Here is a 16,575-nt window from a genome sequence, read left to right as displayed (position 1 = left end):
TCTGAGCAAATGAACTCACCTGTCCCACGTCACCGGCGTGCGCAGAATCATGGGAAACACAGTCACTTGTGAGCGAGCGGTCTAACGTAATGTGAAGGAAAGGCTTTCTGAAGCCGTATCATAACACTGTATGAGACATGGGCCACATCGTATGAGCGAAAACTGAAATGCCAAGCCAACAAATGGTGTCATTATGGGTCGCTGTGAAAGTTGAAAGTGCGTCAGAGCCCCATTATGGTGAAAGTTATGGTGATTCTCATGTTCGACTGCTATGGTGTTATCCTAACCCATTACATTCCTCCACTGCAGACCATCAGTGCACAGTATTACTGTTCGTTTTTGGAGCATCACCTGCAACCACCTTTGCGAAAGAAGCGGTGACACTTTCTGCTCAATCCACCCATCATTTTGCACGACAATGCATGGGCGCGAACAGCGCAAGCTGTGGCTGCTCTGTTTGGTCGATGGGACTGGAAGTACTGTACCATCCACCATACTCCTCGGACTTAAGTCCTTGTGACTTTGATTTGATTCCGAAGATGAAGGAGCCACTTGGTGGCATTCGCTTCAGATCTGCTCCAGAGATTCGACAGGCAGTAGAGTGCTCCATTCGCACCATCAACAGAACAGGCTCTGCTAATGGCATACTATGCCTTCCACATCGCTGGCAACAGGTTCTACACAATTCTGGTGACTACTTTGAAGGACAGTAACAGGTGCAAGCATGTAACTCTTTTGTATCAGTTGTGAATAAATAGTTGCCACTATTTAAATTCCAACCCTCATATATTTTATCACCACTACCACGATTTGTATTTCGCATGAAATCAAATAACTCCCCCGCCCGTTTGCTGTGCCTTTAGACCGTCTTGTGCAAAATGCTACCTGGGTTATCTCTATTTTCTTTTACCTATAGAGTTACAACTACTGCCACACCCTTTTACAAACTCTTTTGACTTGCTCCCCACTTTTTTAAAATGTGTTTCTCTCATGAAATGGAGGGACTGGTGACCCAGTAGTTTAGTCCCTTTAAATGCATAATCATCATCAATCATTTGTAACATTCCAACTTAAAAGGAGCACATGTGCTATATGTGTGTGTGTGTGGGGGGGGGGGGGGGGGGGGGTATGTGTGCGTGCGCTTGCATGCATGCGTGTGTGGGTTGTAGATGGTTGGGGGTGGGGGTGGGTTGGGTGTACATGTGAAACTTCAGTATGTGACAAAAGCAGAATGTGAAGGAAACATATAAGGGGTCATTCCATAAGTCATGGCAACTATGGTATATCTTGAAAGAATGCGACGACATGAGAATTCCATGATGTACATTAAAGTGATATGACTGTGTGTATTGGAATGCCAACATAAAATAGGGTTCCAGTACATTAGGTTCCACTAAAGGTTGAAATGAAACAAATGCATTGGAACTATGTGTAAATTTATTGTTCACAAGGACAAATGTGTGTGAATTTATTGTGCACAAGGACAAATGGAACAAAAATCAAAATCAGTCACTGTGCTTCAAAATAGCTCCCCAGTGCATACTAACAAGAGTTGACAATGATGGGGAAGGCTTTGAATGCCATTCACATTGCCATTGCCATCAACGTGTGCCACATGTTGTTGAAATGCTATGAGGCCATTTGCCATGTTTGCAAAGCGTCTCCCACAGAGTGGTTTCCTCAGTTGTGGAATGAAGTCTAATTTTCATGGACTGAGGTCTGATGAGTAAGGTGTTTGGGGGAGGAATCATGTTGTAGCATGGCCAAACTTAGTTTAAATGGTTCAGGCACTTGTATGGAGCCATACTTGCATGCAGCTGCAGCATGTCTGTTTTGTTTTCAGTAATGTTTGCCGCAGATTTTTCGAATGTATTTACTGTGATTGCAGTGATCCCACATGTATGGAATGACCCTCGTATTAGTGACATAAAAGCATATATGGTTAACAGCTGTTCATTGGCTATCACATACTATAATCATGTTGGCTGCCTCCAACTTTATATGCAGAAGCAATTCCAAGATCTGCATTACATGAACAACCACAACACGAGGACAGGACTTCTTTCGTTATAGCCTGTGGAAGTGGAACAGATTAACCTTTCACCACCAAAGCAAGTTGACTGCATATGCAATTAATTGATTTATCCCTATATAACACAAATCTGTGTCACTGATGATTCCTTGGAATCACCCCCACCCCCCTCTCCCCACCTTGCTTTGGTGAAGTTGAAATGTCTGCTATTTTATAGACCTAGGCCATATGCCGAAGTTCTGCTATTGGTGTCGATACAGTTGTGTGTTTAGTGTGTGGCCGCATTGTGTGATGGAATTATGCATACGTTGGGGGAAGTAACATTAATCAGCAGAGCTGGATCAGTCCCAAGACTTCAGTATTAACAAAACATTCCAGATAGGAATCACGGCCTTGTCTTGAATGTGGGATGAGGATAAAAGAGTCACCACATTTGTATTGGTTCAGCTCTATAACTGTCAATTGCATTCACATAAATTCCATAGCTTGAGACAGAATTGCTGCTTCAGGACATGTATATGAAGAAATGCAGATAAACACATGTAAAAATAAAAATAATACACTTTCAACCTTTCAGAACTATTAATTCCTTCTTCTATGGCTACCAGTGTCCTCACTATAGGGGGGTCCCTGTCATCCTGGGGTCTGAATGACCTATCTTTCTCCCCAACTCCTCCTTTGCTCCCCAACTCCCACCTTCTCTCACTAGCTCCTGCCTGCCTCCTCTCCCGCCTCCACTACCCAGCCCCCACCTCCTCTCCCGCCTCCATTACCCAGCCCCCACCTCCTCTCCCACCCCCACTCCCCCTCCAACCACCCTCACCTCCCTCCTCCTCTTCCGCCTCCACTCCCAGCTTCCATCTCCTCTCCTGCCTTCACTCTCAGCTCCTGCAGCCACTCTCAGCTCCTGCAGCCACTCTCAGCTCCCGCCCCTACACTCAGCTCCAACCTCTACTCTCAGCTCCTGCCTCCACTCCCGGCTCCCACCTCCTCACCCTGGCTCCCCCCTTCTCTTCCCAGCTTCCCCCTCCTCTCCCAAGCCCCTCTTCCTCTGCCCTGCTCCCTTTCCTCTCCCCAGCTCACCCTAGGTCAAACTTGCCTTTCTCTTTTCAGTAAATCCATTGTGGATGATGAACTGTGATTGCGATGTAAATTGGTGATTTCTCTGGTAATAAATATGCAACGAGTCTCTCTTTTAATTCAATTTATTCAAGCATGCACATGTTTTCGAGCCACTGCAGGCTCATCATCAGATGGAAGTGTTACAAGAACATTATGTTGAGGACCAAGTGTAGCTAGATGCAGTGTTGCCTTGTGGTATCCATATCAGATTCTTCCTATAATGTACATTATTAAGCTGTGTACACAAATACACAGAGTATTTAGCTGCACTTGGTTTTACACAGATTCACAGAAAGTCTGTAAATACCACCCCCCCCTTCCTACGACCACTCTCTGTGCCCATCCCCCCATCGCTAACGCCCCCCCAGTCTCCCATCCCCTCACCCCCCCCCCCCCAACCCTCCGCCATTGCCGCCGCCACTCTCAATTTGTGCTTACACTCAACTACTGCCCCAACCTCAATACCAGTGCCCTAGCTGAGAACACTCCTCCACCACCACAATTGAAAGAATTATTAACTATTCCTGTATTGATCTTCCCAGGTTACAAGAAGAAGTCACTTTATCATTTGACACTAGCAATCGTGGTGTGTGTTGTTTCAGAATCAGGATTATCTAATTGCTTGTACAGAGTGTCAATTGAACAAAATAGGAAGGAAGTTTTCTGTCACCGAAAAGGATATGTTAAGCTTATTATGTGGTGTGACACTTCCACTGTGATTTATTTGGGACAAAATTTAAGGTGTTAACAGATCACTGAGTGTGGAAATGATTATTGAGATTGAAGGACCCCTAGTGGCAGACATCAACACGCGTTGATAACAAGTTGTCAGCTGACTTTTTGGCGAAGCTGTCAGAGTTCACACACTGATTGCCTGGAGTGCTGCAATTAAATTTCTCTTTACTGCAGTTAACTGTTTCATTCCGACAAAAACTTCACTTAGTTATCGATGAAGCGTGGGTGAAGTACGATTGCACTTATCTTGTTTTATTATATGTTTGGCTAGTTCTGCATGTTAAATGGTGACCTGGTTTGTTCTAAATAAAATGTTTTATTAATGATAAACCATAATTAATATTTCATATCTGTACCAGGCTGAATTCGATTGCCTCATATTCAGTTCGGAAGGCTATCAACAAGTTTTGTGACAGTGGTGATTCCGCCATGATATTGCCAATAAGAATAAATGGTGATACAGTGGAATTATGACTAATTTTTTTAAGAGTCAATAATTTTTCGAAACAGGAGACGTACCCTCTGTATCATGACTCATAGTGTGGCTACCCCTGTTTTGGCCATACAATACAGCATTATGGTTTGCTCATATCTAGGCAACTTTTCTCTGCACCAGAGTAAAAGCAGACTTCAAAAAATTTGTGCTAATGGTCAGCTAATTAGACTATCAATAAGACACAGAAGTGCAAGATATAATAACCATGTTTCCAGAGACAGTATTATATGACAGGCTCAAAACAGAGTTGATCTTCATAGTGTCAGCTTTGGAGGAAGAGCGAATGAGGCAGTTACTTATCTCAAGAAGACATTGGGGACAGATAGCCATCTCAGTACCTCTGATATCCACGCATCAAGATTGACACATGCATGGTATGAGATACACTGTTGTCCATACTTTGGAACAGCCGCCTGCCAGCTCAAGTAAAGATAACTATAGCATCCCAGCTGGAGATGTCAATAGACACCATAACGGACCTGGCAGATAGAAGCCAGGATGCCGTTGTCACACAGTTCAACAGTGGTGGAATGCAGGAGTGCACCAGTGGTGCTGCACAGATTGACTGCCTCACAAACAAAGTTGAAGCATTAAGGAAAGAGATCAGCGAGCTACTCTCCGACCAAAACACTAGAGGGTGCTTTTCTAGGAGGTCCAGAAGTTGTTGCTCTACAAACTCTCCATCAGCAGGCTGGACAACACTGCATGGCATTTTTGGTGTCATCGAAAGTTCGGAGACCAGGTGCACAAATGTGCTTTTTCGTGGACTTCTCCAAACAGCAACAGCAGTCGGAAGTAGGTGCAACTGATTGTCATTTGCCATTGAGTAGAAGACAGGACAGAAGTTTCTAATGGATACGGGATCCAATTTATGTGTTTTCCTGGGATCCTGTTGCATAAATACTGGCCACTGTTCCATCTGTCTACAGCCAGTAACTTGTCCACAGCAGCCTACGACATGCAACACACATAGGCCTAACTGAATTTAGAATCACACCGTGCCATCACTTGGAACTTGATAGTACTGGATGTGACAGAACCGATAGTCGGAGCTGACTTTCTAGTACATTATCATCTGCTGCCAGACATCGCCATTGCATGTTCAGTGACATCACCAGCCTGTCTGCTACCGGTTTTCGATGATGCACTGCAGTGCATGATGCCACAGTTATCCAGTCAACAGGCAGCAGATACGCCGAGCTACTGGAGCAGTTCCCAGGTATCACTGGACCTCCAGGCACTGTGAAAAAAGTATGTCACAGCACTGTGCACTACATTAACACCAATGTGGGATAACCAGTTTCATGTAGACCAAGATGCCTAGCTCCAGATTATTATCCTATTGCCAAAGCTGACTGTATTGCAGTGTTGAAGGAAGGTATCATATGCCTTTCCAGTAGTCCACAGTTTTTGCCTCTACACTTGGTGCCAAAAAAAGTGGGATGCAGGGTGCCCATGCAAAGATTACTACACCCTTAATGCCAGATGATGCCAGGTCATTATCCTGTTTCCGTATTAAGAAAGTACAATTACGCATTATGTAGTGCAATGATATGTAGTGTGCTAGACAGTGCCAAAGCCTACACACAAATTTCTGAGTCTGATGAGGACAAACCGAAGACAGATATTATTGCACCATTTCGCCTCTTCAAGAGTTGGTTCGCGATGCTCAGCTTACAAAATGCTGCACAGGCTTGGCAGAAGTTTATAGACTCAGGCTTCAAGGTTTGTCATATTGGCTCACATCCTTGACAGCATCCCCATTTTTCAGCCATGGTAGAGGATACCAACAGGAATTAGTTGAAATCTTTACAAACCTGGACAAATACAGGATTGTATTAAACACTGTTAAATGTGTTTTTGGGCAACGAGAGATCACTTTTTTGGTCTACTTGATCTCACAGCATCTACCTTTCCCAACACCCTGTGAATTCCAAACCACCAACCTCCTTCCTAGTCACAATTACTTCTCCTTTGAAGGCATTACCTACAAACAAATCCAGGGTAACCTTAAACACCTCACCTGGTTAAGATTCATTGATGACATCTTTGCTATCTGGATTGAATGTGAGGACACCCTATCCACATTCCTCCTGAATGTCAACAACTTCCCCATTTGCCTCACCTGGTCCTATTCAACCCAACAAGCCACCTTCCTATATGTTGACCTCCACCTCAAAGATGGCTACATCAGTACCTCTGACCATATCAAACCTACTAACCATCAGCAATACCTCCACTTCGACAGATGCTACACATTTCATACCAAGAAATCCGTTCTATACAGCCTAGCCACCCATGGTCATAGCATCTGCAATGATGAGTAGTCCCTCTCGGAATATACTGAGGGCTCACTGAAGCCTTCACTGACTGCAATTATCCTCCCAACCTTGTACAAAGACTAATCTCCTGTGCCTTATCTTTCCAGTCTCCCACCAGCTCCCGAAGTCGCACCGTCCGCCCACGAGGGGCATTCCCCTCGTAACTCAGTACCGCCCAGGACTGGAGCAACTGAATTACATTCTCCGCCAGGGTTTCGATTACCTCTCATCGTGCCCAGAAATAAGAAATGTGCTGCCCACTATCCTTCCCAACACTCCCACAGTTGTGTTCCACCCTCCACCGAACCTACACAATATACTCGTCCATCCTTACACAACCCCTGCTCCCAGTCTCTTACCTCGTGGCTCATAGCCCGTAGTAGACCTAGATGCAAGACCTGTCCCACCATCACCTACTCCAGTCCAGTCTCTAATACCACCTATCCCATCAAAGGTCGGGCTACCTGTGAAACCAATCATGTGATTTACAAGCTAAGATGCAACCATTGTGCTGCATTCTATGAAGGCATGACAGCCAATAAACTGTCTGTCCACATGAATGGCTACCGACAGACTGTGGCCAAGAAACAAGTGGACCACCCTGTTGCTGAACACGCTGCCAAACATCATATCCTTCATTTCAATGACTGCTTCACAGCCTGTACCATATGGATCCTTCCCGCCAACACCAGCTTTTCTGAACTGCTCGGGTGAGAACTTTCCCTGCAATATATCCTATGTTCCCATAACCCTGCTGGCTTCAACCTTTGTTAGTCACTGTCCTCACCCATCCCATCCCACCCCCCCCCCCCCACCCCCTCCCCCCATGTTGCCATTCCAGCACTACAAAGCCGTCATTCCACCATCACACCCAGTCTTTTTATGTCTCTCCTTTTCCACTACTTCCCTCCCCCTTTCCCTCCTCTCCCCTGCCATCCGCATAAAATGCAGCACTTCACTGTCCGCCACCCCCACCATACTATCCCTTCCCCACCCCACCCCAGCCTCCTGCTTACCCCCACCCAGTTGCCACTCCCATCATGCACTGGTGCTCCTGCTCGCAGTACGGTTTCAGTTGCCTGAGACTGCAGTCGTGTGTGTGTGTGTGTGTGTGTGTGTATATTGTTCACGAAGGCCTTAATGCCTGAAAGCTATAATTGTGAGAGGATTTTTTTCATATCTACAACTAAGCATCTCCGCTATATGGTGAGTAGCAACTTTTCTTCTCAAATGTTACTTTTGGATTAATGTATTTAAACATGGTTCACCAAGCACTGAAGAAGAAACACACTCCAGCCATCCAATTGAGGTCACGACAAAGGAAACCATTGACAAAATCCTTGATATGGTATCAAAAGACTGTTGAATAAAAATTTGTTATAGTGCTGAGACTGTAGGCATCTCAACTGAGCAAGTTCATAATGTCCTGCCCCGAAAATTGTCTGCGAAGAAGCTGTGTGCAAATGAGTGCCATGATTGATCACTGTCCACAAAAAATGCATCCAGCACAACGTGTGTGATCACAAACCACAAGTCTTTTTGCTCTGATTCATGACTGATAGTGAAACCTGGATTCATCATTACACTCCAGAGTCATAATGACCGTCAAAACAATGGACACAGGCTAGTGAAAGTGCACTGCAGATGGCAAAAACCATTTTGTAACCTGGTAAGGTGGTGGCCACAGCGTTTTACTCAGAAAAAGGCAGAACCATAACTGGACCCTATTATGCTTCATCATTGGATTTTTGAAACTTGTGTTGACTGAACAAAGACCAAGGTTGGCACACAAAAAGTGATCTTTTGTCAGGATACTGCACCATCCCACACATCAGCGGCGGCAGTGGTGAAAGTGCACACATTATGCTTTGAATTGCATCCTCATCCACACTGTTCACTAGACTTAGCCCCAAGTGACTTTTTCGCATTCCCGAACTTGAAACTTTGGCTTGCTTTGAAGAAATTTTCATGACATGAGGAAGAGATAGTTGCAGGCTTTGACAGAACTTATTTTTCAAATGGAATGTAAAAGCTGGAGGATCACTGGGCCAAGTGTGTGTCCTTCAAGGAAGACTATGTTGAGAAATAACATGAATTTAGAAACAAACATTTTTTACCCGAGTTACCAAACCACCCTCACAGTGTATAAAAGTGTATTAAATGTGTTGGGACTGAAATATTTGTACAGTTTGGCCAGATGCCCGAATTAAGCACTTTTGCTTTGATCAAGTTTTACTGCTCTTCCTTTGCATCCTAACACAAATGGAATCTTGCATATGGTTTGCGTGAGTGTGTCTGTTTTCTCTTTTTTCCTTTTATTGCTATCCTGGATGATACCATCATGTAATTGCTGATTAAGAGATTCCTCCATTACCAGCTGTATCTTATGGGCACTCTGTATGGCTTATGATAACATGTGATTGATTCCCATTTGGAATCCTGTGTTGTGCCACCAGGGTTGCTACTGACAGTTGTAAGGTTCCAACAGTGGCTTCTCCATTGTTATTTTCTCTGCTCCTTCTAAATGCTCGGCTTCCACATATAACACAGTACATAATAAAGTTATGCTGGTGGATTTACTTATGACTGGGTTCTTAACTTTTCGTGTCTAGATCATCTTCATCCAGCAGTGCTGTCTGATGAGCAGCCAGATAGCAGTCGTGCATAATGTGTGCCTGATTGTATGAATGTTTGAATATTTTCCTTTCATTTCTGAAGAAAGCTTTGCCCAAAAGCTGAGTGTGTAACAATATTTTCATTGTACTGATCTGTAATTCAACATGTCATCTTCATGGTGGTTAGCAGTCTGTCCTTTCCATAATTGTTCATCTTTCATCTAGTTCTTCTAAACTGGCAATCACTAATATCTTAGATAAACTTGCATCTTCGCTCCCAAAGTTATCAAAACCAAATGGCATTACTCTGTTATTGTCTGTTTTCCATGTTGTTGTTGTTGTGGTCTTCAGTCCTGAGATTGGTTTGATGCAGCTCTCCATGCTAATCTATCCTGTGCAAGCTCCTTCATCTCCCAGTACCTACTGCAGCCTACATCCTCCTGAATCTGCTTAGTGTATTCATCCCTTGGTCTCCCTCTACGATTTTTACCCTCCACGCTGCCCTCCAATGCTAAATTTGTGATCCCTTGATGCCTCAGGACATGTCCTACCAACCGATCCCTTCTTCTAGTCAAGTTGTGCCACAAACTTCTCTTCTCCCCTATCCTATTCAATACCTCCTCATTAGTTACGTGATCTACCCACCTAATCTTCAACATTCCTCTGTAGCACCACATTTTGAAAGCTTCTATTCTCTTCTTGTCCAAACTATTTATTGTCCATGTTTCACTTCCATACATTGCTTCACTCTATTCAAATACTTTCAGAAATGACTTCCTGATAGTTAAATCTATACTCGATGTTAACAAATTTCTCTTCTTCAGAAACGCTTTCCTTGCCATTGCCAGTCTACATTTTATATCCTCTCTACTTCGACCATCATCAGTTATTTTGCTCCCCAAATAGCAAAACTCCTTTACTACTTTAAGTGTCTCATTTCCTAATCTAATTCCTTCAGCATCACCCGACTTAATTCGACTACATTCCATTATCCTCGTTTTGCTTTTGTTGATGTTCATCTTATATCCTCCTTTCAAGACACTGTCCATTCCGTTCAACTGTCTCTGACAGAATTACAATGTCATCGGCGAACCTCAAAGTTTTTATTTCTTCTCCATGGATTTTAATACCTATTCCGAATTTTTCTTTTGTTTCCTTTACTGCTTGCTCAATATACCGATTGAATAACATCGGGGAGAGGCTACAACCCTGTCTCACTCCCTTCCGAACCACTGCTTCCCTTTCATGCCCCCTCGACTCTTATAACTGCCATCTGGTTTCTGTGCAAATTGTAAATAGCCTTTCGCTCCCTGTATTTTACCCCTGCCCCCTTCAGAATTCGAAAGAGAGTATTCCATTCAACATTGTCAAAAGCTTTCTCTAAGTCTACAAATGCTAGAAACGTAGGTTTACCTTTCCTTAATCTTTCTTCTAAGATAAGTTGTAAGGTCAGTATTGCCTCACGTGTTCCAACAATTCTACGGAATCCAAACAAAACTCTTGTGTACAAATCACCATGCTTCCTCGTTTTCTTCCAGTAGTTACACAACACGTATTACATTAACAAATAGTTCTGTTGCCACATTCACTCAAAGTAATCTTCCTGTACCTTGCAATACTTTATCAAATGAATTGATCCTTAATGATCTTGCATGCAGTTTGATCAGTTATCTTTCATGAAATAAAAATCATATGACAGGATGCCACTGACAACAGTTTCCCATAGATGGAACAGTGTTCTCTCAAGTTCTGCCAAGCATTGTCCTATATCAATATTAACATAGAACGTAGTGACTATGTCATTATCCGCCACTCCACAAGCTGAAGTTGAGAAACAGCATATTCCACAATAGATCGTAGTATCTCGGGGGTCACATTCAGAATACATTGCACAGTGCATGACTTCAGTTTGGCTAAATTCATAATTTGAGTGCAGAACACATGATCTTTCAGATAACTCCACAGCCAGAAGTCACACCAATTAAGACAAAGTGATCAGGACTGCCTGGCTATGGTAAAATGACAGCTGATAATTCTAGCATTTCCAAACTGCCTCTGCCACTGGCTGTGCATTGTTTGGATGAGTGCTGTCTTGCATAAAAATGGTCTTACCCCCTCTTCCACACTGTTGAAGAGCTGGCATGACATTGGTGTGCAAAAGACTCTCATAACATTTACCACTGACGGTACACTTAATAGTACCTGCAGGACTTGTAAAATACCGCCCTAAGATAAACAGAGCCTTCAATCCGCACCACACAGTTACATTTGCAGAATTAAGTGGTGCCAATTGACGTGTGTGTGCATTTCCTGTTGCCCATATTCTCCAATTTTGTGTATTGACATGTCCTTGGAGATGGGAATGGGCTTCATCTATGTACAGAGTGTTCCATGGCCATTCATTGCCCACTTCCATGCAAGCAAGCAATTCCAGAGTGAACATTTGTCTTGCTGGCATTTAGCAGGGAGTAACTCCTGAACATGCTTGATTTTTGTATGAACAACTATGCAGGATGTTTCGTATGATGTTGTGCACCGTGCTCATAGGCAGATCCAACGCTCGGGCAGTTCTCTGTGCACTGCATCTTTGCATACCACCGCTCGACCTCTCCTGCAACACTGTGACCACATCTTTAACAGACATCAGATCAGCTGTTTCCTCCTTTTCCATGTAGCACTTCAAAAGAACCTGTAAACATTTTCTCCAACACTTAGCAGACATTGGACCAATGTCTTTTTTCAAACCCTTGAGTGTTTGGAACTTCTGCAGGGCTACTGGCAGTACACAATCCTTTGTGGAGGTAGTGATGTTGGGCATCCTGGGCACGAACTGAGGAACTGCCATGTCAGTGCATCTGTTGGTGTGCATGTTCTGATGCTTACAGCGCCATCTATTTTCTTTTTTTCCCCAGTGATGTTTCCCCCTGCTTCAATTATATTCTGTTCATATTTTATGTCATTCTGGTCAATGGTTCTTGTTCTAAAGCATTTTGAAACTGCAGCTTTAATTACAGACACCATGTAGATACCACTAGTAATGGCAGTTTAGTGTATAAAGTGTTTTGTCTTGTTTTGCTTATGGTCTTGTCTTATTATGGAGTAACTCAAAATATGCTCCTGTTGGTTAACACTTCTTCTGCTATACCCTTCACTTATTATACCAAAAAAATCAACTTGGTGATGGGGTTAGTCCACCTTGACATATCCATCTTTTAATGTAAGTGTAACACATTTGTCCCAACATTAGATGACTTGTTGGAGACTTTGATTGTAGAAGTCTGCATTTTGGCTCTTCAGGAAACATTCCACCATTTTATTTTGGATTTTCTTGTGTCAGGCCACAGTACTGTGGCACAGGGATTTCAATGTGTACCATAACTGCAAATATACACTTACAAAGAAACAGAAAATTAATAATGATAATTAAATCTTGGTTTACACTTTGTAGTTTTTTGTAGTTTGGGACCTTACAGTAAGTGCTTGAAAACATAGTAGCAGCTGTCTGTACTGCATGTAATTTCTAAATCATATTCATATCCTCCAACAGTTAATTGAAAAATGTTACTTTCACAGGTCTTTGTGGCCTTAGCCTTATGGATGAAGAGCTGCTATTACCTGTTGAGCCCAGACTTAATATCACGCAGCGGGCGTTTGCTACACTTAAGAAGATTCATGAAGAGTGGTAGAATGAGCAGCATAAATTCTGCTTCATTATATGTGTATTAGCTGTGCTAGACACAAGGGTACCAAAGTCCAAGTGGTGTTCTTTTTGTATGATGATTGGCATACTGTAATTTTTTCATGAAAAGTGCTTGAATTTTGAATTCTATGGTAAGTACTTTTAGTTTGTGCTCATGGCTGATGCCTGTTTTAAATGAAGCAGTAGCATTTGCATCATATGTAAACACACAATTGCCTAATTATCCCTGAGATATTATATAGACCAAATTTCATGAATTTATAGGCTTTTGTGTCTCGGTTTATTACTGAAGTCACTTGGAACCCATTTGAACTGAGTCACATCAGTGACTTCTATAGCAAAAGACAAATTTCTTTGAGACATTTTTGTACTGTGAAAAGAAAAACTGTGTTTACTTCTTTTCCAAGAGCTGCTTTTGTGTTGTTCCTATGGTGCTATTTTCCCCCACAGAAAAAGTAAGCATTGAATTTATCAACTGTGAGTTTCATTTTATGGTTGAATTACAATCTGTGATTCCTTTGTAATCCTAACAGCCATATTAGTTTGTATAATGAATGAAAAGATTTAGTAGGCATGTTACAAAAATCTCTGTATTCCATTTAATTGAACAAGGATTGTAATTGGTATTTAAGAGACACAGGAAATTTTGATTGGTTTTAAGCTATGCAGACTATTATCAGTACTTGTATAACATTAAGCTAACTATGATTTACATCAGAACACTGCATAGCTGTGTACATAGAGCTATTGCAGTCTCCCATTGTATTTTAGTAGATACTTATGTAGATGATGAAACTTGCTGATAAACAGGCATTTGATTATTCTGTGGTATGACTTTTACATGGGTAATTACTTAAGCAGCAATTTGATCACTGTTTGGTATTAGCATCTGATTAGTGTCCATTTGTGGGAATGAAATAATGTTTATAAGCTTTATGCATTTTTTCCTTTTTCCTGATTTTTTAAAGGAAGCTTTTCGTAAGCTATGAGGACAAGAAAACTAATTAGATTCTGTCTGCTTCAGTTAGTCAGTATGATTCTCATGAGGGTGCTGAGGAACTGATATAAAAGATTTTCATTCATCAGATGACACACTGTGGACCATGAGAGCCCAAAGCACAGGCACAAAGTATTGAGAAAAGAGATGTTAGGAAAATCGTATTTATAGACAAACCACCACTCTCTTAGGTCTGAACTGTTTTTTTAACCAAGTCTCAACTTCTGTTATTACCTATGAAAAAAATAATGTGCCCATTTTATGGTATGAAGTATTAATTAATATTTAGGATTATTTTTATTATTAATGTTAAAGCTCAAAATTTCCTTGTGGAGGGTAGTGACAATAGTGTTGTTTGACAATTGTAAAGTTTGTAATTAATGTGAAACTAGAATTAGGACATTTAGAACAGATAATGAATGCACCATATACATAATTATGACCTGTTCCAACACTTCATGTTCCTCAATATCATCATTGTCATTAAGCACATTCTGTGGTTTGACATTCAATTAAAACTGCCACTATTCCTCCAATTACGAAATGCTACTGCTATGTACATGATGTAGACACTAAATTATGTTGGAAATGCTGGATGACACTTGAGCACTGCAGAGTAACAAAATAATGCTTTGTGCTTTGGGCCTATATGCAGATGAATATCTGAGAAATGGGTGAGGCGTATTTTTATTAATCTTCATGTTCACAATGTGGGTCTACTGATAGAGATAAAGCTGATTCACCATAAGAGCAATAGATGGCAGGAACATGCCTACTTGCTATAATCTAAAAGTCAGTAACAGTGTGCTTTAGCCCCTTATGGTTCTCATTACTTCAGATGTAATGAGTTATTGTGATTATGTGCAACATTTTGTTTGGAAGTTTCATTAGTTACTATCCAGATGCTATTTCTTATGTACAGTGTGACAGTAGGTGTTTTAAGTTTATGCATTCTCTTTACAATGTAGTTGTGAGAAGTTCTGTAAACATTACATCTGGTCAAAGTTATCATTGTACATAGCATTTTCAGAAATTATTATGTGACATTATTCAGTAAAGAATATTGTTCATTAATAACATTATTTTTGACATTTATAAGTGAATCTTTCAATCAAATTAAATGTTTGATATGTTACCTTCTTTTGCAAGTTACTGAGAAAAAGTATTTACATGTGTCACTTCTGCTATGACTGCAGGGTTCCTATTTGTTAGTAATAGACTTGTCCTTTATGTATAGACCTATCTTTAAATCAAAACCTCACCTCTTTATTTAACAGGTGCTCGTTGTCATTTATTGCATGTACCTCTTCATGAAATACAAAGTAGTGTATCCCATATAAATTCAGGAAGGAAAACGGGTAACTAAAGGTTTTTTACATGTTGTATAAAGCATTGTTTTGCTACCTTTGTTGTGAGGAAGTTAACTGATAAACAAGTTTTAAAAGCTGCCTTGATGATTATTTTGCTTGGTAGTGATATACTAAAATGGTAAAAAGTGATGAGTGAGTGGATAGTTTACTGTGTATGTCAAGGGACAATAAGTAATTTACACATTGACTGGCTTCTGTTGAAGCATTTTTAGTACACGCACAATAACTTCATTTCTTCTGCTGCTTTAAGAGCATGTTACATTAGTAATTGATGATAATACATCTTTTCAAAAAAGAGGAAAGAAATTATTCCAGAACAGTATTATTTACATTTGTGTATAGCCTTTAAAGATTTTTGTCTTTCATAATCATTCTAAATTTTTTTTTTTTTAGTATTGTGTGTTTTATTGCTAAGGCTATATGAATAGCTTATATTTATTTGTGTACAATTGGAGTCTTACGAGTATACATATCTGATTTTACTTCATGTTTGCATCAACAGGAAAATTCAGTTGAGAAAACTGTAAAATTACGAAGTTAAATCAAGAAAACTTTTGAAATTATAAGGAGATAGAATAAATACCTGACCAGAGTTTACCTTCAGAAGGTGAAGTTCATTTACTTGCTGACAGGAATATATCTCCTTGTAATATTAGAGTTACTGTGTTTATGAATGAGACTATAGCACAAAGTGAAAGGTTCACATAAATATATTACTGTTATCAATAACATACTATTTTTAAAGTTTTTATTATAGGGACCTACAAAATTGCATTGGTCATTTGTATAAGAAGAAAAAAGCATATTTTTGTCTATTTTATGATTTAAGAGTATTGTGTTGCATATGTAACATTTTCATGTGGGATAAACTGTTACGTAGTGCATATCTGTGGTGATACGTAAATACTAACCTTCCTTCCTTTTTTCCCTTCACTAGGTTTGGCCTCATAACTTTAATAGCCCTTTTCTTGTTGTATATTGGACCTGCACTTAGCTCACTTGAGTAGTGTGCAACAAGAAGTTACAGGACACTTATTTTTGGCAAGAGTTTGTTTTAAAGTGGTTTTTGTAAGCACCAGTGGGACAGAAACAAAAATTCAATGAATGAATGATGAGTATCAGTAAAAAATCTTATGGGTGATCTGAGATGTTACAACCATCAGTACATTAACTGTGCAAAATGTACA

General features: G+C 40.9%; 1 protein-coding gene across 1 annotated transcript in view; it reads left to right on the top strand.

Moving 5' to 3' along the window:
* LOC126198722 (geranylgeranyl transferase type-1 subunit beta) overlaps positions 1-15,005 on the top strand; it is a 51,694-nt gene extending 36,689 nt beyond the window's left edge. The window contains exon 7 of the mRNA XM_049935241.1: positions 12,895-15,005. Within this exon, the coding sequence (XP_049791198.1) occupies positions 12,895-13,007 (113 nt within the window). The 3' untranslated portion in view covers positions 13,008-15,005. The remainder of the gene's footprint in view (positions 1-12,894) is intronic.
* Positions 15,006-16,575: the final 1,570 nt, after the last annotated feature.

Source organism: Schistocerca nitens, chromosome 8, assembly GCF_023898315.1.
Source record: "Schistocerca nitens isolate TAMUIC-IGC-003100 chromosome 8, iqSchNite1.1, whole genome shotgun sequence".
Lineage (NCBI taxonomy): Eukaryota > Metazoa > Arthropoda > Insecta > Orthoptera > Acrididae > Schistocerca > Schistocerca nitens.
Note: the sequence above shows the minus strand (reverse complement) of the source record. Positions and strands in the feature narration are given on the sequence as shown.